The 21,861-nt window shown below is 40.0% G+C and overlaps 1 protein-coding gene across 1 annotated transcript in view; it reads left to right on the top strand.

The window, feature by feature from the left end:
• FLVCR1 (FLVCR choline and heme transporter 1) overlaps nt 1–21,861 on the top strand; it is a 42,879-nt gene that overhangs the window by 5,309 nt on the left and 15,709 nt on the right. The window contains exons 2-4 of the mRNA XM_055235172.2: nt 471–615; nt 10,200–10,340; nt 21,325–21,392. Coding sequence (XP_055091147.1) covers nt 471–615; nt 10,200–10,340; nt 21,325–21,392 — 354 coding nt within the window. The remainder of the gene's footprint in view (nt 1–470; nt 616–10,199; nt 10,341–21,324; nt 21,393–21,861) is intronic.

A 21,861-nucleotide genomic window follows, 5' to 3' on the forward strand; every position in this document is an offset into this window, starting at 1 on the left:
CCCTTTAACAATACAATAGTAAAAAAGACATTAGAACATAGTAGTTTAGGCTGGGCGCAGTGGCTCACGCCTGTAATCCTGGCACTTTGGGAGGCTGAGGCGGGTGGATCATGAGGTCAGGAGTTCGACACCAGCCTGACCAACATGGTGAAACCCCGTCTGTACTAAAATACAAAAATTAGCTGAGCGTGGTGGCACGCACCTGTAATCCCAGCTACTCAGGAGGCTGAGTCAGGAGAATTGCTTGAACCTGGGAGGGAGAGGTTGCAGTGAGCAGAGATTGCGTCACTGCACTCCAGCATGGGCGACAGAGTGAGACTGTCTCAAAAAAAAAAAAAAAAAGAACATAATAGTTTAATTTTCAAAGCACCTTTATAAACACTAGCTGTCCTCTTTATGTTCTGTTAATTGCCAGCATTTACTTTTTTCTCTAAGGATAACAGCTGTTAACAGGACTATGTATTTTTCAGCTTGGAACTGCAGTTGGCTTTTTGCTACCACCAGTTTTAGTACCCAACACACAGAATGACACAAATCTCCTGGCTTGTAATATCAGCACCATGTTTTATGGAACATCAGCTGTTGCCACACTTTTATTTATTTTAACAGCAATTGGTAAGTGAATTACTTTCCCTAAAGCTTAAATGAATGCATGATAGAAATTTGAGGATAACTAACTCTGGAAATTTTTGTTGGTAGTATCTCAAGTGTCATGTGCTTGTTTCATTTTTCCATGCCCTGTCTTGCTCAGATAATGAATGCTACAACCCTAGGGATGTTATGGCCCACTACATTTGTTTTCACATTGTAAAGGGTTTGAAGACTAATTCATTTATCCCTCTACTAACTTTTCTTCTTGGTAACTATTGGTTTCAAATATATTACCTACCTCCTCTTCTCATATTCGCCTACATGGTCTGCAGCTTATGCCTCTTATGCCTACCTAGCCAGGAACAAGTTCTTGCCATGCTTTGAACTGATGCACGCAGGCTATGGTCTTTCTGGTAATGCTAAATTCTCCCAAGGATTTCCAATTTAACAATTAACTGGATCTGAAAATGTTGACTAGTGAATGGTCCTGGGCAGCAGCAAGCTGTTCAGCAGAATTTCAAACTGTGGCAACTATCTACTTGTTAGGCCACTCCAGCAAAGCACGGCTGCCACCACTCGTCACTGAGTCCTTTCGTCTGAGCCTGTCTCTTGAAGCAGTCAGTCAAAATCAGCTGCAAGCAGCCATCATCAGTTTGGAAGAAGCTTTGGGAAGGTCTGCTTTTTAAAGTTTATTTTTAATGGGAAACTTCTGATTTCAGGGAAAAGGATAGGTAAGGTTTATTTAAGTAATATAGCTGCTAGCATAACTATAATATTGCCCTTTAGGCACTTATCTGAAATTGATTTGAAGAGGAAAAGAACTAATAAAGTTGAAATGCCATCTTTTAATCATTCAAATTTATAATTTCATTATAGCTGGAGTTTTAAATTTATATACTAGTTTTTACAATGGCTATAATAGTAATGGAAAATCCATATTTTGTGATCTCCAGATATAAAATCCTTAGTTTTCAAAGAAATGTATGCTGAAGATTCTAGAGTGTTTGAATAGAGACTGCCTTGGTAGATGAACTGCAGGATCCAGGTACAGGAAGCTCAGACCACGTACTTAATTTCCCTTAATATAATGAGAAGAATGTTCTCTTGGTAACATATAAGTATTCAAGCATGTCTAATCCACTTGTTGGTTTTTGTTTTCAGTTAGTTAGGGAGTGACATATTTGTAATGTGCAGACTACTAAAAAGGACACATTATTACTATCCTATTTTAGCAGTTTAGCAAAGTTTTAAAAGAATTTTGTATTCTTAAAAAAAAACACCAAAATTCCTTTTTTTTTTTTTTAATTTAAGTTTTAGGGTACATGTGCACAATGTGCAGGTTTGTTACATATGTATACATGTGCCATGTTGGTGTGCTGCACCCATTAACTTGTCGTTTACGTTAGGTGTATCTCCTAATGCTATCCCTCCCCCCTCCCCCCACCCCACAACAGGCCCTGGTGTGTGATGTTCGCCTTCCTGTGTCCATGTGTTCTCATTGTTCAGTTCCCACCTATGAGTGAGAACATGTGGTAAAAACACCAAAATTCTTTTTTTTTTTTTTTTTTTTTTATTTAGGGTTTTAGGGTACATGTGCACAATGTGCAGGTTTGTTACATATGTATCCATGTGCCATGTTGATTTCCTGCACCCATTAATTCGTCATTTAGCATTAGGTGTATCTCCTAATGCTGTCCCTCCCCCCTCCCCCCACCCCACAACAGTCCCCGGAGCGTGATGTTCCCCTTCCTGTGTCCATGAGTTCTCATTGTTCAATTCCCACCTATGAGTGAGAACATGCGGTGTTTGGTTTTTTGTCCTTGCGATAGTTTACTGAGAATGATGTTTTCCAGTTTCATCCATGTCCCTACAAAGGACACGAACTCATCATTTTTTATGGCTGCATAGTATTCCATGGTGTATATGTGCCACATTTTCTTAATCCAGTCTATCGTTGTTGGACATTTGGGTTGGTTCCAACTCTTTGCTATTGTGAATAGTGCCGCAATAAACATACGTGTGCATGTGTCTTTATAGCAGCATGATTTATAGTCCTTTGGGTATATACCCAGTAATGGGATGGCTGGGTCAAATGGTATTTCTAGTTCTAGATCCCTGAGGAATCGCCACACTGACTTCCACAATGGTTGAACTAGTTTACAGTCCCACCAACAGTGTAAAAGTGTTCCTATTTCTCCACATCCTCTCCAGCACCTGTTGTTTCCTGATTTTTTAATGATGGCCATTCTAACTGGTGTGAGATGGTATCTCACTGTGGTTTTGATTTGCATTTCTCTGATGGCCAGTGATGAGGAACATTTCTTCATGTGTTTTTTGGCTGCATAAATGTCTTCTTTTGAGAAGTGTCTGTTCATGTCCTCTGCCCACTTTTTGATGGGGTTGTTTGTTTTTTTCTTGTAAATTTGTTTGAGTTCATTGTAGATTCTGGATATTAGCCCTTTGTCAGATGAGTAGGTTGCAAAAATTTTCTCCCATTGTGTAGGTTGCCTGTTCACTCTGATGATAGTTTCTTTTGCTGTGCAGAAGCTCTTTAGTTTAATGAGATCCCATTTGTCGATTTTGGCTTTTGTTGCCATTGCTTTTGAAAACACCAAAATTCTTAAGTCTACTTTTCTGGTAGCCACGTTTGATTTGCTAGATGAAATAGGAAATATATTTTGCATAAATGGACCTTCCATTTGCAATAGGGATTTTTTTTTTTCTTTTTTTTTGAGACAGAGTCTCGCTCTGTCACCCAGGCTGGAGTGCAGTGGCATGATCTCAGCTCACTGAAACCTCTACCTCCCGGGTTCAAGTGATTCTCCTGCCTCAGCATCCTGAGTAGCTGGGCTTACAGGCATGCACCACCATGCCCAGCTAATTTTTGTATTTTCAGTAGAGACAGGGTTTCACCATGTTGGTCAGGTTGGTCTCGAACTCCTGACCTCAAATGATCCACCTGCCTCAACCTCCCAAAGTGCTGGGATTATAGGCATGAGCCACCGGGCCCGGCCAGCAATAGGGATTTTTAAAGTATAGAATTCTCTTTTTTTTTTTTTTTTTTTTATTGAGACGGAGTCTCGCTCTGTCACCCAGGCTGGAGGAGAGTGGTGCTATCTGGACTCACTGCAATCTCTGCCTCCTGGGTTCAAGCAGTTCTCTTGCCTCAGCCTCCCTCTCTGGGATTACAGGCGTTTGCCACTGCCCTTGGGTAATTTTTTGGTTTTTTTTTTTTTTTTTTGAGACAGAGTCTTGCTCTGTCAGCCAGGCTGGAGTGCAGTGGTGCAATTTCGACTCACTGCAACCTCTGCCTCCCAGCTTCAAGGGATTCTTGTGCCTCAGCCTCCCAAGTAGCTGAGATTACAGGCGCGTGCCACTATGCCTGGCTAATTTTTGTATTTTTAGTAGAGACGGGGTTTCACCGTGTTGGCCAGGCTGGTCTCGAACTTCTGACCTCAGGTGATCTGCCCGCCTTGGCCTCCCAAAGTGCTGGAATTACGGGCATGAGCCACCGAGCCTAGCCTTTTTTGTGTGTTTTTAGTAGAGACGGGGTTTCACCATGTTGGCCAGTCTGGTCTCAAACTCCTGACCTCAAATGATCCGCCTGCCTCGGCCTCCCAAAGTGCTGGGATTACTGGTGTGAGCCACTGCACCTGGCCAAAATTCTCTTTCTTTTGATTGCTTTTGTGTCTTCACATAAATTCTGATTTTCCCTTTTTTTTTTTTTTTTTAAATCCTCTTCAATTGCTTGTCTCAGAAAGAAGTGAGAAAGAGATTGCATGTAAGATATCACGAAATCATACATGTGATGTGTGTATATTTAAACTGCTACAAATAAAAGATTTTTACTTGTTGAAGGAGGGAGACCAAGAATGATAATAATAGGTATGACTATTGGCATATTACCGTTTGTTATTTGAGAAATTAAAAGAGAGATCTAATTATGTACTTAACTAATTATGGCCTACAGGTAGAGAGTGGAAATAGAAATGAGGGGAAAATAATGGGAAAAATGGCATTAAAAAAAGGCTCTTTGTCACCTTTTGCTTGGAGGACTCTAATTTTAATTTTATGATACCAAGCATATTATAAAAGCAAGATAATATACAGTTGTGATGTGAAAGTCTTAAGTTGAAAATTGTGACATTTAAACAACACGTACTTGTTTTCCTCATTCCCAAATATTTGCTATTGAGCAAACTTTGGATTATTTAAAAAATCCATACCAAATAAAGTTCCTTAATTACTAAAAGGTGATTTTACTTCTCTCTAAATTCTACCCATACCTACTTTGGAAGTCCCACCACATTCTTATAAAATAATTTAATTTTGTTGAGGTTTTTCCCAATGTGACATGTACTAAATTGATACTCAGCAGTCTGCTTAAAATATTGTCTCAAAGGTTCATGCCACGTAACTGTTCCTCTCCCTCATGGAGCTTATACTGAGTATAATCCATCTAGTGTTTCCAGGAATTAACCCAAGCATTCCACTGAATTTCACACTAATACCCTATTCCTATTAGGAGAACTCTATTATAGCCTCAAACATTTGGTTTGTTGGTATGTGTCAAACATGTTTGGAGGCTTACTACAGGCTGTATCTCATTTAATCCTCATGACTCTATGAGGAAGGTACCAATATTATTCCCATTTTATAGACGAGGAAACTGAGGCACAGAATTTAGTTAAATCTAATTTGTCCAAGGTGATAGTAAACACTGAAGGTCAGATTTAAGCCTAGACAATTTAACTCCCTATATAAAAGTTACAGATAAAATACCATTTTAATTTTTACTGAGCCTTATTTTTCGAATTCAGATTCTTGCATAAGTGGTAATGCTGTTGTATTTAAAAGCTGTTCTTGTGCAGCAGAGCAGTAAACTGTCATTTAACTCATGTGTCAATTAAAATACTTTCCTGATTCACTAAAATGAGTGGATGACAGAAGCCAAAAGTAATCACAATAAAAATATTTAATATTAATGTACTTAAACACATAAGCATATGACGTGTGCATAATTTCACTTTTGACTCTTTTTTTTAAGAGATGGGGTCTCGCCCTGTCACCCAGGCTGGAGTGCAGTGGCACAATCTCAGCTCACTGCACCCTCAATCTTCTGGCCAGGCTCAAGCAATCTTCCTACCTCAGCCCTCTGAGTAGCTAGGACTACAGGTGTGTGCCACCATGCCTGGCTATTTTTTATATTTTTTGTAGACAGAGTTTCACCATGTTGCCCAGGCTGTTCCCAGCTTGTCTTGGGCTCCCAAAGTGCTGGGATTACAGGCATGAGCCACCATGCCCAGCTGCTTTTGATTCTTAATTCAAGGTACCTGTAAACTTTATGTTATTTTATTTTGAGACAGAGTTTAGCTTTTGTTGCCCAGGCTGGAGTGCAGTGACGCCATCTTGGCTCATTGCAACCTCCGCCTCCCAGATTCAAGCCATTCTGCCTCAGTCTCCCGAGTAGCTGGAATTACAGGCATGCGCCACCACACCTGGCTAATTTTGTATTTCTAGTAGAGACTGTGTTTCTCCATGTTGGTCAGGCTGGTTTCAAACTCCTGACCTCAGGTGATGTGCCTGTCTTGGCCTCTCAAAGTGCTGGGATTATAGGCGTGAGCCACCATGCCCGGCCCAGCTGCATACTTTTAACAGAAATACATTTAACTTAGTCTGTAAGAATTTCAAGCTCCTGAGGTAGTCTCTGATTTTTTAAAATAAATATTCCTCAAAAAAAGACAATATATTTTGTGTTGCACTTGATAATTACAGAATTATTTTACATATATTGTATCATGTAATCTTCATAACAGCTTGCTATTGTTATTTACATTTTATGGATGAGAAAGCTATAAGGGTGAGAGACAGGAATTTACTTCCTCAAAGTCATACAGTTAGCTGAGGCAGAGCCAGGATTCAAACATTTATTTGTCTTATAATAACCTAATATATGTAATATATGCCTAAATCACACAGGGACAAATAACGAAATTTTAAAAATGTTAAAATATGGTTTTAAAATGTAAAAGTGGCCCTAAACAGCAATAGATTTGCAACATATTCATCACAGGAGGAAAAGTTTGAATGTGGTGCTCGAGAATATTTTGGCTACTTTATAAGACTAATGCCAGAAGTGGAGAATAACTGCTTCAAATAATCAGTTGTTTTATTGGTGCAAATTTTTGGTTGGGAGAAGACAATAGAAAGCTATTATTTTTCTGTTTCAAAGGAGAAAGAAGCCATATTTCATCCTTTGAAAATAGCAGTTAGGCATAAACAAGGTCATAGATCTGTGGCTTTTTGTTTCTCTTTCTTCAAGTAGACTTAAGTTTGACTTTCCTACATGTAGCTGGTAAATACGGGCTTGATTTTTGCCAAAAGATAGTTTGACTTCCTGAAACTAACAGATAACTCTTGTATTCAAAAAATAAATGTAATGGATATAAAGACTGGTAAGAAGTATTTTCTTTTCTTTTCATTTTTGAGACACAGTTTCACTCTGTCGTCCCGGCTGGAGTGGAGTGGTGCAACCTTGGCTCACAACAACCTCCGCCTCCTGGGTTCAAGTGATTCTCCTGCCTCAGCCTCCCAAGTAGCTGGGATTAAGGCGCCCGCCACCCCTGGCTAATTTTTGTGTTTTTAGTAGAGACAGGTTTTTGCCATGTTGGCCAGGCTGGTCTCCAACTCCTGACCTCAGGTGATTCGCCTGCCTCAGGCCTCCCAAAGTGTTGGGATTAGAGGCGTGAGCCACTGCGCCCAGCCAGAAGTCAGAAGTATTTTCATTTTTGCATTTCAGTTCAGATTTGGGCCATTTAGATTTATTTTGCCATGGTAAATAAAAAAGTAAGAGACTTAAGATTCATTAAATACCCATGACTACCTTGTAAGCATAGTTTTTACTTTCTGAAACTTTATTTTATAACTATGTGAGTTCTGCATTACCAATCTTAGTAAAAAGAGATATTTCCTATCTGATTAGGATACAAAGAGACTCAGGAAAGGACAACAGACATCCTAACAGTACAAGATCAGATAGAATGAAAGGAAGAGGAGGATTTGCAACTTAAACCTTTTATGTGTACCAGCCTTCCAATGTAAGGATATTAAAAAGTAAATATTTATGAGTTATATCTCCTCTTTAATTAGTTGTGAGATCTGTAAAAGTAGAAGTATATTTTAGTTTGATAAGTTTTAGTTATATCACAGTTAATGTGTTGGCCAGCAATGAGCTGTAATTTAAAAAAATTTTAGCAGAAACTGTGTCTCTATAATTAGAGAATTATAATATTTCGTGGAAATTTTCAGGGTAATTTCTTACTTTCCCAATGATTGTTTCTCCCTGGCTGGTTTTCAAAAGCATTTGGAGAGTTTTCTGTTTAAAACAGTTTCTTTGGCTTCATCCTGGAGTTTCTGATTCATTGAGCCTTGGGTAGAATCTCAAAATCTGTATTATTTTAAATTTCCAAATGATTCCAGTTGATAGGTCCATCAGATCTAACCTTCTTTTAAACTACAAAGCAGGTCTTCCTTGTTGGAAGAAAGAAATAGCCAATTTAAAAAAAAAATCCTAATTTCTATTAAAAATTTTTTTTTTTCTTGCTGTCTGGCTGAGGATGGCAGAAAAATCCTACTTTCTAAAAAAAATTCCTAAACAATATTATTTTCTGAATCCATGTACCTTCTTTTTTCTTTCTGTTTCTTTTTGTTTGTTTGTTTTGTTTTTTGAGACAGTCTCACTCCGTTGCCCAGGCTGGAGTGCAGTGGCACAGTCTCGGCTCACTACAACCCCACCTCTTGGGTTCAAGCAATTCCTGCCTCAGCCTCCCGAGTAGCTGGGACTACAGGCATGTGCCACCATTAATGCCCAGCTAATTTTTGTATTTTTTTGTAGAGACGGGGTTTCACCGTGTTGGCCAGGGTGGTCTCGAACTCCTGACCTCAAATGATCCACCTGCCTTGGCCTCCCAAAGTGCTGGGATTACAAGTGTGAGCCACTGTGCCGGGCTTCTTTTTTCTTTTTGAATTTATCCTGTTTCATCAATCCTGAGGTATACTTTTTCCATTAAATCTCTGAAATCAAGATGTCTTTAATAATCAGTGGCATCTAACATTTGTGGTAATTGAGACATGGTTATGTGAAGACCTTCTATTGATACCTGGCAAGATCATTGACTGCAAACATTAGAATATCTTAGATTCAATGAAGTACAGTATTTTCCTTCTATTGTAGTTAACAATTTTGAGACAGTTTAAAGTTTTGAGTCAATACAAAGACTAGATTTTAATTTCTGCTGTACCATATTTTAGCAGTTCAGCCCTTCTGTAAATAGTTTTTTTGTGATTTTTGTTTGTTTTTTACAGACAAGGTCTTGCTTTATCACCTAGGCTAGAGTGTAGTGATATGATCCCAGCTCACTGCAGCCTGTACTCCTGAGCTAAGTGAAGCAATCCTGAAGCGATCCTCTCGCTCCAGCCTCGCAGGTAGCTAGGATTACAGGTGGATGCTGCCATGCCTAGCTAGTTTAAACAATTTTTTTCTAGAGACATTCTTGTTCAAGTGATGCACCCACTTTGACCTCCCAAAGTGCTGGGATTACAGAAGTGAGCACCATGCCTGGCCTATGAATTAGTCTTGACTTCTGGTTAGCCTAACCCCAAAGAAATCTCTCTCTAGTCATCTTTTGTGGAAAGTTGGTCGATCCTTTCCTGCACAGCAAAAAGGTGGTCTCTAGATGTCTGCCTGGGATGGCTGTGAAATTTCTAACTAGAAATGGACAGTGCTAAAACTTAGAGTATCAGATACCATATACTACACTTTAATGTCTCTTAGCTCTACTCCTGTACTTTCCATATGCAGCTCAAGTGAGTTAGCAAGGCCTAGCTCTGCTTCCATGAATCCACCTGGAGTTTTTCAATCCCAGAGGTGCACTTGGATCAGATGATAAACTTTATATCAAATTTCAGAAGAAAATGGCTACTAACTCAAGTCCTTTAAAAGTTCAATAGTATATTGGCTTCCTCATACCTGATTTTTTATTTCTCTCTTTTATTTTCCTTTTTTTTGAGACAGGGTCCCGCTCTGTTGCCCAGGCTGGAGTGCAGTGGCGCAATCACAGCTCACTGCAGCCTTGACCTCACAGGCTCAAGAGTTCTTCCCCTTTCAGCCTCCCAAAGAGCTGGGATTACAGGCATGAGCCACTGTGCCCAGCCTTCATGTTTATCTCTAGTTACAAATTCAACTGAATTTAAAAGTAGAATTGTTGAATATTTGATGTAATAAAAATTAGTCTTTCTTAGGTAAAAATAGAATAATCAGTAGGCAAGGTTGTGGCATATTGTTGATGGTTTTGCAGTTCACTTATGTGAATTGGCCGTATCTCTGAGTTTTAGTCAGTTTCAGAGAACTGAGATGACCGTGTTAAACTATACTTCACTTAGAAATCAGTGAAAATGAAAACCCTTACCATAAAAAACTTATATTACCTCTTTAAACTTAAACTGTATTCTGTCTGCTCACTAAGATACATATAATTACATATTGTAATATATAACAACATATTGTCTATATATTAAATATACATAATCCTTTTCATGTATGTTCTCAGCCTTCAAAGAAAAACCTCGGTATCCACCAAGTCAGGCTCAAGCAGCTCTTCAAGACAGTCCCCCTGAAGAGTACTCCTATAAGAAATCAATAAGAAACTTGTTTAAAAACATTCCTTTTGTCCTTCTGTTGATCACTTATGGTAAGTGGTTTTCTTCTACTTTCTTTAATGTCTGTGTGAGCCTTTCAGCATTGTGGATTCTTTTCATTTAACCTAGTGGTTTGAACTTCAATGAGATTGGCCTATTAACTCTATAGCATAATCATGAACTTAAATTTTAAACTAAAAGCAGAAAATCCAGGATGGATCTTCTTACATGTTTTTAAAAATAATAATTTTTAAAAAGTAGTTTTTGGCCAGGTGTGATGGCTCATGCCGGTAATCCCAGCATTTGAGTTGGCTGAGGTGTGTGGATCACTTGATGTCAGGAGTTCGGGACTAGCCTGGTGAATACGGTGAAACCCCATCTCTACTAAAAATTAGCTGGGCGTGGTGGCGCATGCCTATAATCCCAGCTACTTGGGTGGCTGAGGCAGGAGAATCGCTTGAACCTAGAAGGCAGAGGTTGCAGCAAGCCAAGATTGCGCCACTGCACTCCAGCCTGGGCAACAGAGTGAGACTATCTCAAAAAAAAAAAAAGAGAAGAAAAGAAAAGTAGTTCTCAAATAGAGAAACTCAGTCTTCTTTTGTGAGTTCTCATGGAGTATTTTAGGCCGTTTGTGAACTGTAGTTATCCTGATGTAAGCAGGTGGGAAATGCTATCAACAATACCTTTCTTTGACACCGTGCAAGCTGGCATCTGTTTTGACCACTCAGTCAAAACTAGACATTAAGGAACTCACCTTAACCAGTTCGGACATCTAAGAAAATTCTCTCTCTCCAGATCTTTCAGGGTAGCTGACAGGTATTCATCCTGACACTGTAGCTTTGACTGCAGATACCAACACACTTGGTTTTCTTCAGAGTTTTCTGACAGTTCATTCTTTGTTTCTTGTGTTAACACCATTTACATGAACACCAGCACTCCCTATTTCTGTCTTACTTGCCTCCAGAAATCACTCACTGCTATTCTCTGTTTCACATTTTTTGGGGATACACACCCTAGTACATAAATGTTTTACAAGTTGTAACAGATTAAGTCCTGACCTAAACTATTTTTATCAGGATTAGTTCCTTTTTTTTTTTCAGTAGAAATTGCTAATCACCAAAGTTGAACATTTAATCTAATAAATTCCTATATACCCATGTCGTGTGTATGCCATCATCCAGCTTCAACAGTTATCAACATTTTGCCATTCTTGCTTCATCTATTTCCTCCAGTTTTTTTCCTGGAATGTATTTTTTTGAGATGGAGTTTTGCTCTTGTTGCCCAGACTGGAGTGCAGTGGCGTGATCTCAGCTCATTGCAACCTCCGCCTCCCGAGTTCAAGCAATTCTCCTGCCTCAGCCTCCCAAGTAGCTAGGATTACAGGCTCCCGCAACCATGCCTGACAAATTTTTCATATTTTTAGTAGAGATGGGGTTTCACCATGTTGGCCAGGCTGGTCTCAAACTCCTGACCTTAGGTGATCTGCCCGCCTTGGCCTCCAAAAGTCATGAGCCAACATGCCCGGCCTTTCATGGAATATTTTTTTTTTTTTTTTTTTTTTGAGACGGAGTGTCGCTCTGTCACCCAGGCTGGAGTGCAGTGGCGCGATCTCGGCTCACTGCAAGCTCCGCCTCCCGGGTTCACGCCATTCTCCTGCCTCATCCTCTCCGAGTAGCTGGGACTACAGGCGCCCGCCACCACGCCCGGCTAATTTTTTGTATTTTTAGTAGAGACGGGGTTTCACCGTGGTCTCGATCTCCTGACCTCGTGATCCGCCCGCCTCGGCCTCCCAAAGTGCTGGGATTACAAGCGTCATGGAATATTTTAAAGCAAATCCCAGATGCCGTATCATCTCATCCTTATATACTAATACTTTTGCATGACATAGTTCATTTTCTTAATTTTGCTGGTTACCTCCTTGTTTAGGTTAAACCTAAAATTCCTAATTAGATATAGAGAAAATATAGTGGCTTATTGTTAAATAGTAGAGCAAATTCATTTATTTTGCCTGTCATTTAAGGTGGCTTTTTTCTTTTTTTTTTTTTTTTTCTTTTTGAGATGGAGTCTTACTCTGTCGCCCAGGTTGGAGGACAGTGGTATGATCTCGGCTCACTGCAACCTCCACCTCTCAGGTTCAAGCAATTCTTCTGCCTCAGCCACCCTAGTAGCCGAGATTATAGGCACACGCCACCACGCCCAGCTAATTTTTGTTTTTTAGTAGAGGTGGGGTTTCACCATGTTGACCAGGCTGGTCTCAAACTCCTGACCTTGTGATCCGCCCACCTTGGCCTCCCAAAATGCTGGGATTACAGGCGTGAGCCACCACATCCGGCCTGGCTTTTTTCTTATCACTCTTTTATCACTCACTTTCCCAATACAAAATTCTCTTTCAGCCACACTTATAACCAACCCCGTCACATACACACACACACACACACACACACACAGACACATCTCCACATGCATATACGCTGTTAATTCTAGTCCCTGTAATTTTGTGCCAATATTTCTTTTACCGGAAATGTGCTTCTTTTTTCTGTAAGCAATCCTGTAAGAGCTAGCTTAATGTTTGCCTCACTTGTTGTTCATTTCAGTGTTCATTCTTTTATTTATTTATTCCATCAATATCTATCAGATACCAACTAAATGTATAGTAGTGCTCTAGATGCCTTGTGGCTAGAAAGAGGCATGATATATGATTTCTGCCCATAGGAAATTGATCATCTAATTGGGGAGATAATATAAACATTTGAAAAGCAACAATATAGTCGGTATTTATCAAAAGGATAACAACACAAGATAAGTTGTATGGCAAGTGCATGCTGAAGGCCTTCATTGAGGCCTATCATTGAGAAAGGATAAATGGGCCGGGCGCAGTGGCTCACGCCTGTAATCTCAGCACTTTGGGAGGCTGAGGTGTATGGATCACGAGGTCAGGAGATCGAGAGCATCCTGGCTAACACGGTGAGACCCCGTCTCTGCTAAAAATATAAAAAATTAGCTGGGCGTAATGGTGGGCGCCTGTAGTCCCAGCTACTCAGGAGGCTGAGGCAGGAGAATGGTGTGAACCCCAGAGGCGGAGCTTGCAGTGAACCGAGATTGTGCCACTGCATTCCAGCCTGGGTGACAGAGCCAGACTCCATCTCAAAAAAAGAGAAAGGATAAATGAAGGGAAGGCCTAGGGATGGCAGGGAGAGTCACACAGAAGGGAGTGGTTGAGCTGGGCCTTGAAGAGAGGGTTGGATTTGAATAGACAAAAGGGAGGAAGAAAATGGCACCAGCGAGGGTGTTAGATGGTTCCTTCAGTGAACGCTCAGGTATCTGTGGAGTTTTGGTGTCTTTGATACCACATCACTTAATACTTACTGGGGCCGGGCACAGTGGCTCACTCCTGTAATCCCAACACTTTGGGAGGCCAAGGTGGGTGGATCACTTGAGGCCAGTTCAAGACCAGCCTGGCCAACGTGGCAAAACCCCATGTCTACTAAAAATACAAAAATTAGCTGGGCGTGGTGGGCGCGCACCTATAGTCCCAGCTACTCGGGAGGCTGAGGCAGGAGAATCGCTTGAACCCAGGAGGCAGAGGTTGCAGTAAGCTGAGATCATGCCACTGCACTCCAGCCTGGGTGACGGAGCAAGACTCCATCTGAGAAAACAAAAAACAAACAAACAAAAAACCTGACTATACATAAAAATGATTAAGTTAATTGCAATCTCGGTTTTGTTGGTTTCTCACTCTGTCACCCAGGCTGGAGTGCAGTGGCGTGATGTTGGCTCACTGCAAGCTCCACCTCCCGAGTTCAAGTGATTCTCTTGCCTCAGCTTCCTGAGTAGCTGGGACTACAGGCGTGTGCTACCACACTTGGCTGATTTTTGTGTTGTTAGTAGAGATGGGGTTTTGCCACGTTAGCCAGGTTGGTCTCGAATTCCTGACCTCAGGCATCACCTAGGTATTAAGCCTAGCATCCATTAGCTATTATTCCTGATGCTCTTCCTCCCACAAACCCCAAAGGTCCCAATGTGTGTTATTTCCACCCCCGTGCACCATGTGTCCATGTGTTCTCATCATTCCGCTCCCACTTATAAGTGAGAACATGTTGTGGTTGGTTTTCTGTTCTTGCCTTAGTTTGCTGAGAATAACTGCTTCCAGCTCCATCCATGTCCCTGCAAAGGACATGATCTCATTTATTTTTTTTTTTCTGAGACGGAGTTTCACTCTTATTGCCCAGGCTGGAGTGCACATAATTTCGGCTCACTGCAACTTCCGCCCCCCAGGCTCAGGTGATTCTCCTGCCTCAGCCTCCCGAGTAGCTGGGATTACAGGCAAGTGCCAACACATCCAGCTAATTTTTGCATTTTTAGTAGAGACAGGGTTTCACCATGTTGGTCAGGCTGGTCTCGAACTCCTGACCTCAGGTGATTCACCGCCTCAGCCTCCCAAAGTGCCAAGATTACAGGCGTGAGACACCGTGCCCGGCCTGATCTCATTTCTTTTTGGCTGCATAGTATTCCATGGTGTAAACATACCACATTTTCTTTATCCAGTCTATTATTGATGGGCATTTGGGTTGATTCCATGTCTTTGCTATTGTGAATAGTGCTGCAGTGAACATACATGTGCATGTATCTTTATAATAGAATGATTTATATTCCTTTGGGTGTATACCCAGTAATGGGATTGATGGGTCAAATGGTATTTCTGCTTCTATATCTTGGAAATTGTCACACTGTCTTCTACAATGGTTGAATTAATTTATACTCCCTCCAGCAGTGTGAAAGTGTTCCTTCTTCTCCCCAACCTCACCAGCATCTGTTGTTTCTTGACATTTTAATAATCGCCATTCTGACTGGCATGAAATGGTATCTCATTGTGGTTTTGATTTGCATTTCTCTAATTATCAGTGATGTTGAGCTTTTTTTTCATGTTTGTTGGCCACATAAATGTCTTTTTTTTTTTTTTTTTTTTTTTTTGAGGTGGAGTCTTGCTCTGTCACCCAGGCTGGAGTGCAGTGGCATGATCTTGGCTCACTACAAGCTCTGCCTCCCGGGTTCACACCATTCTCCTGCCTCAGCCTCCCTAGTAGCTGGGACTACAGGTGCCTGCCACCACGCCCAGCTAATTTTTTGTATTTTTTAGTAGAGACGGGGTTTCACCACGTTAGCCAGGATGGTCTTGATCTCCTGACCTCATGATCCGCCTGCCTCGGCCTCCCAAAGTGCTTGGATTACAGGTGTGAGCCACCACGCCCAGCCATGAATGTCTTTTGAGAAGTGTTTGTTCATGTCCTTTGCCCACTTTTTAATGAGGTTGTTTTTTTTCTTGTAAATTTAAATTCCTTGTAGACTGGATAATTAGACCTTTGTCAGACGGATAAATTGCAAAAATTTTCTCCCATTCTGTAAGTTGTCTGTTCACTCTGACAATAGTTTTTTTTTTGCTGTGCAGAAGCTTTTTAGTTTAATTAGGTGCCAACGAATGAACTTTCTGAACCTGATAAAGCTTATCTACAAAGACCCTATAGCAAATATTACACTAAAGGCAAACGTTAGAGCCATTATCCTTAAGAATCAATAAGAAGTATCCTTAAGGATATTTATTGTCATCACTTCTGTTCAACATCTAACTGGAGGTCCTAGCTGGCTCAGTAACACAAGAAAAAAGAAAAGGTATACGAAACAGAAAAAAAGGTGTTATTGCTCATAATATGATTGTGCATATCAGAGGTCAGCAAACCGTGACCTATGAGCCAAATCTGGCCATTGCCTGTTTTTATATTAAAGTTTTGTTTGTCTACATATTGTCTATAGCTGCTTTTGAACTACCAGGGCAGAGTTGAGTAGTTACATTAGTTACATTAGAAACCATATGTCCTACAAAGCTAACAAAGGTTTGCTACCTGGTCCTTTACAGAAAATGTTTGGTGATCACCCATCTATTAAAATAATACAAGAGAGGCCAGGCTCAGGGCTCACGCCTGTAATCCAAGCACTTTGGGAGGCCGAGGCAGGCAGATCGAGACCATCCTGGCTAACACGGTGAAACCCTGTCTTTACTAAAAAATACAAAAAATTAGCTGGGCCTGGTGGCGGGTGCCTGTAGTCCCAGCTACTAGGGAGGCTGAGGCAGGAGAATGGTGTGAACCTGGGAGGCGGAGCTTGCAGTGAGCTGAGATGGCGCCACCGCACTCCAGCCTGGGCGACAGAGAAAGACTCCATCTCAAAAAAGAAAAAAAAAAAAAAAAAAAAAAAGAGAACCTAGAGACAACTATTAAAACTAATAAGAATGAGTTAGCAAAGTTACTAAATAGCTGACAATGTGAAAATATCAATTGCATTCCTATGTATTTATAGGTATTCCTATGAAAAGATATGTTTTATAATAGCAACTAAAACTATAAAGATATCTTAGAATAAATATACCAAAATAACTTCATGGAGAAAATTATAAAACATTGAAAGGAATAAAGGGAGACCTGCATCCTAGGCAATGTGGCAAAACCTCATCTCTAGAAAAAATACAAAAATTAGCCAGACACAGTGGTCTGTGCCTGTAGTCCCAGCTACTTGTGAGGCTGAGATAGGAGGATCGCTTGAGCCCAGGAGGTCAAGGCTGCAGTGAGCTGTGTTTGTGCCACTGCACTGCAGCCTGGGTGACAAAGTAAGATCCTGTCTCAAAAAAAAAAAAAAGCCCTAAATAATTTATTTTTTCTCCAGCCACCTCTCCCCTAAATAATTTAAATGGAGGGATATACCATGTTATGAAAGATTTAAGATTATAAGGATGCCAGTTAATCCTTACAGGACCCCTGTGTTATCAAATGCCAGTTGTAAATTTGGATTGATTTTAAAAAACCAGATACAGAAACTGCTTAGGAAATTAAACAGAGTTTATTTGTTGAAGGAATTATAAGGAGGAAGGAGTTGGGAAACACTGTGGAGAGTTCAACAGTATTTTCTGATAAAGTTCGAGTAGTTTCTCGACTTCATGTTCTTCACCAAAGGGGTCCAGAGTTAGGGACCATAATGTTTGCATGAGGGTCACATCATACCTTTTAGACATGTCCTGTCCCCCTCCATGCCTAATATGATATATATAAGCTTGGAGCAGTCTTGCATGTGGGATACTCTGGATAAGGAATAATACTTCTAGAATAGAGCTTCGCGATCATATATGCAGTGTCCCAAACTCAGGACCCAAATGGACTAAGACAAAATTGTTTTTGGAAAAAAATTATCTGTAATAAAGTCTATAATACAAATAGATATCTTTATAGACTCTGTTGACCAAGCTGGAGTGCAGTGATGTGATCTCTGCTCACTGCAACCTTCACCTCCTGGGTTCAAACAATTCTTATGCCTCTGGCTCCGGAGTAGTTGAGACTGCAGGGACGCACTACTATGCCCAGCTAATTTTTTGTATTTTTTAGTAGAAATGGGGTTTTGCCATGTTGCCCAGGCTGGTCTCAAACTCCTGACCTCATGTGATCCACCCATCTTGGCCTCCCAAAGTGCTGGGATTACAGGCATGAGCCACTATGCCCGGCCAAATTTTTTTTTTTGAGGTTGCACTATTTGGAGAAAAGATGATCCCTTACTATCCCAACTGTTGCTGTTTGCTCTCTGAAACTTAGATACCATACTCTAGGTTCAAATAACATAGTATTTTTTTTTGGCTGTTATAATTCTTCATCCAAATTCTTGCTATCCTTATTTCAGTATGTATTAGATTCAAAATCACCATAGGGCGCAGTGCAGTAGAGTACACTCAGGCCTGAGCACAGGCCTCATTTGTTATCGTCATCTTCCGCAGGCTAACCCAGCCTGGTCCACGTGCATTCCTGAGCTCAGTGGGAAGTTGCATAACAAAGGCCAGTTACCCAGGTGTTTTTAATAAGTGTTGTTAACAAGTTTTTAGACCAGCTATAGGTCTCATCCTTTAACCTCCAGTTTAAACAGGGATCGTAATGGAACAAACCAACTGTAAAAATTCCTATGAGTGAAGTAAGGGCCAAGAACAACAAAGATAATTTTGATGAAGAACATGGTGAGGGACTCATTCTTAGTTATCAAAATTTATAAATCTATGGTAATTAAGATGCCATGAGTAAGGGATAGACATCAGATCACTGGAACAGAATAGAGAGCCCAGAGACCTACCTTGGGTGTCACTTGTCCTAGGCTAGCTTATATTAATCCTGCTGGCCAGGTGCAGTGGCTCATGCCTGTAATTCCAGCACTTTGGTAGGACAAGGCAGGTGGATCACCTGAGGTCAGGAATTCAAGACCGGTGTGGCCAACATGGTGAAACCCTGTCTCTAATAAAAATACAAAAATTAGCCGGGTGTGTTGGTGGGCGTCTGTTAATCCCAGCTACTCAGGAGGCTGAGGCAGGAGAATCACTTGAGCCTGGGAGGTGGAGGTTGCAGTGAGCCAAGACCATGCTGTTTCACTCCATCCTGAGCAACAGAGCGAGACTCCGTATAAAAAAAAAAAACAAAAAGACCTGCTAAAAAATTTTAGTGGCCTGAGACATGAAAAGTTTATTTCTTGCTAAAACTACATGTCCAGTGTGAATTGGCAGCTAGTTTCTGCTCATCAGAGTTATTCAAGGATACAGCTTGACATCTCTGTAAATGCTTCCGTGATTACTAAGGCAGAAAACAGGGAATGTCACCTTTGCTTATATTTAAAGTCATATTTCCATGCCTGGAAAAATAAAAACTAGAATATTTGCAAACTGCTCTAATAACTTACATTATACATATAGGAAAACTTGAGGTTTTGTAGAAGAGGAACTATTTGGTAAATTGTCCCAGGATAATTGATTGTCCATATGGGAAAAATAAACTAAAATTAGATCTCTACATCATACCATGCATAAAAATGAATTGTAGTAGAGACCAAAGAGTAAAAGTAAGAACTTCAAAGTTTTAGGAACAAATATAGGGGACCATCTTTAGTATTCTCAAAGAATTTCTTTGTCTTTTTTTTTTTTTTTTTTTGAGACAGAGTCTCGCTCTGTTGAATTTCTTTTTTTTTGAGACAGAGTCTCGCTCTGTCACCCAGGCTGGAGTGCAGTGGCACAATCTCGGCTCACTGCAACCTCCACCTCCCGGATTCAAGCACTTCTCATGCCTCAACCTCCCCAGTAGCTGGGACTACAGGCGCACGCCACTGCGCCTGGCTAATTTTTGTATTTTTTGTAGAGACGGGGTTTCACCATGTTGGCCAAACTGGTCACGAACTCCTTGGCCAGACTGGTGTCGAACTCCTGACCTCGTGATCCACCCGCCTCGGCCTCCCAAAGTGTTGGGATTACATGCATGAGCCACTGCGCCCAGCCAAGAATTTCTTAATGCAAAAAACATAAACCCTAAAGAAGTATATTGATAAATATGATTACATTAAAATAATCTTTTCTAGGAAGACATTATTGTAAAAGGGAAAAGACAGGACTTAGACTATGAGAAAATTGTCTGCAATGCATATAACCAACAAAGGATTAGTATTAGTTAAAAATAACTCCTACAAATCAGAAAGAGCAAACAATCCAAGGACACCAGAAGACATTTGTGTGTGTGTGTGTATGTGTGTATTGTTCTTATGTGATATTCAGCCTTACCAGTAATCAAGGAAATACAAATCAAAGCTGGAGTAAGATGTAATATCACACACATTCACGCTGGCAAAATAATTTAAAATCTGGTGAAAACACATTTGGCAAGGATGTGGAGCAGTAGGAACTCTGCTGGTAGTATGAACGGATAACTACTTTGAAGAGCAAATTGCTTGTATCTAGAAAGTAGAAGGTCTACGCTAGATATATACTTAGAGAAGCCCTTATATATAAGAATAAAAACATAATACTCATTGCAGTCTTGTTTTAAACAGTAAAAACTAAAAAAGAAACCCTTAAGTGTCTATTGACAGGACGAGATAATTAAATTGAAGTATATTAACATAATAGAATACTGTACAACAGAAAACTAATGAACTACAACAAAAAAATCAACATGGATACATCTCAAAACCACCTCAATATTGTGTAATAAGAGCAAGTTGCAGATGGATACAAATAATATTTATATACATACAGAATACTTCTAATTGTTTATGAATATGTGTATATGGTAATATATAAAATGATAAACACCAAGCTCAAGCTAGGGCTTGCCTTTGGGAAAGAATAGGATTGGGAAAAGTCTGAAAAACGAATCTGAAGCAAAGATGGAAAAATATTAATGTTTGCCAAATCTGGGTGATACATGAGGATATTCGTTATGTTCTCTATACTATTTTATATGCTAATAATAGATAAATAATAAACTTAAGTTTTAGCTTAATTTAGGTTAAGAGTCTTACCTAAATTCATACAATACATGCTAGGAGACATCAGGATTCAAACCTATCCTGTGCTTCTCATAACCAGTTGTTTTTATTGTTCACTTTTAAAGTATCCTTTGGGAGGCTGAGGCAGTAGAATTGCTTGAACCCAGGAGGCGGAGGTTGCAGTGAGCTGAGATTGCACCACTACTCTCTAGCCTGGGCAACAGAGCAAGGGTCCATCTAAAAAAACAAAGTATTAACTGATTTTGTCTGATGAATTTTCAGTAAGTCTTTGATACAAAAGGGTAAGATCTCTGAAGCACAGTTTCTATTAGGCTTTGCACATTCATTGGCTATAGTAGTACATTGTGGAAATTCAGTAAACAATCCATTGCTTGACTGGTTGCCATATATGTGTGGCATGTGGGGTTATGATTTATGGTCACTATGTCTCAATCTAAATAATAATAGTGTTAGGACAGAATTCTGCTATTATATCTTTAGTACAGTTAGGCGTTAAATTCATTAGTCCATGTTCTGAAAGGGAATGGCAATGGTTTTTAATTTCCTTTATCAACTGTGTTAAGAAATATGTTTCCACAATTGTCACATAATATTCCATGTCACTTCATGAACTGGTAAATTACACACTTTTAGTATTCTCTTTATTATTGTAGGTATCATGACTTAATATCATCTTTATTATTGTAGGTATCATGACTGGTGCCTTTTATTCAGTCTCAACGTTATTAAATCAAATGATATTGACACATTATGAGGTAAGCTTCTGCTTATATCAGATTGCATGCCTGGCCAAGAATTTTTCTTTAGCAATATAACTGTCATTAGCAGGGTCATGAGATTAAGGGTTATGACATTGTTGCTATCAAATATTTACATTTGTTTTAATTGGGAATATATTTGTTAAAAAATGAAATTTCCACAACTTTAAATGTCTAGTTGGCTTTTATTATCAATTACTTTATTAGCATCCCATCTAAAGATTTAGAAAGGTACTGATGAGCTGAGCAAAGGAGATGGGCTTTATAGGCAGAAAAAGGCTGAAGAAAGCAGAAACAAGGAACAAAGAGCAGATTGGTTGTTACAAAGTTACTTTCCTTATAGGATTAAAACAAAGGGGACTGGGCCCCATCTGATAGGTTGCTATGAATCTCCTTTTTTTTTTTTTTGAAAAGTGGCCCATTTTAAAGTTTAGTTTGATTATGTGGCACCTAGCATTAGTGACAC

This window comes from Symphalangus syndactylus, chromosome 19, assembly GCF_028878055.3.
Source record: "Symphalangus syndactylus isolate Jambi chromosome 19, NHGRI_mSymSyn1-v2.1_pri, whole genome shotgun sequence".
NCBI lineage: Eukaryota > Metazoa > Chordata > Mammalia > Primates > Hylobatidae > Symphalangus > Symphalangus syndactylus.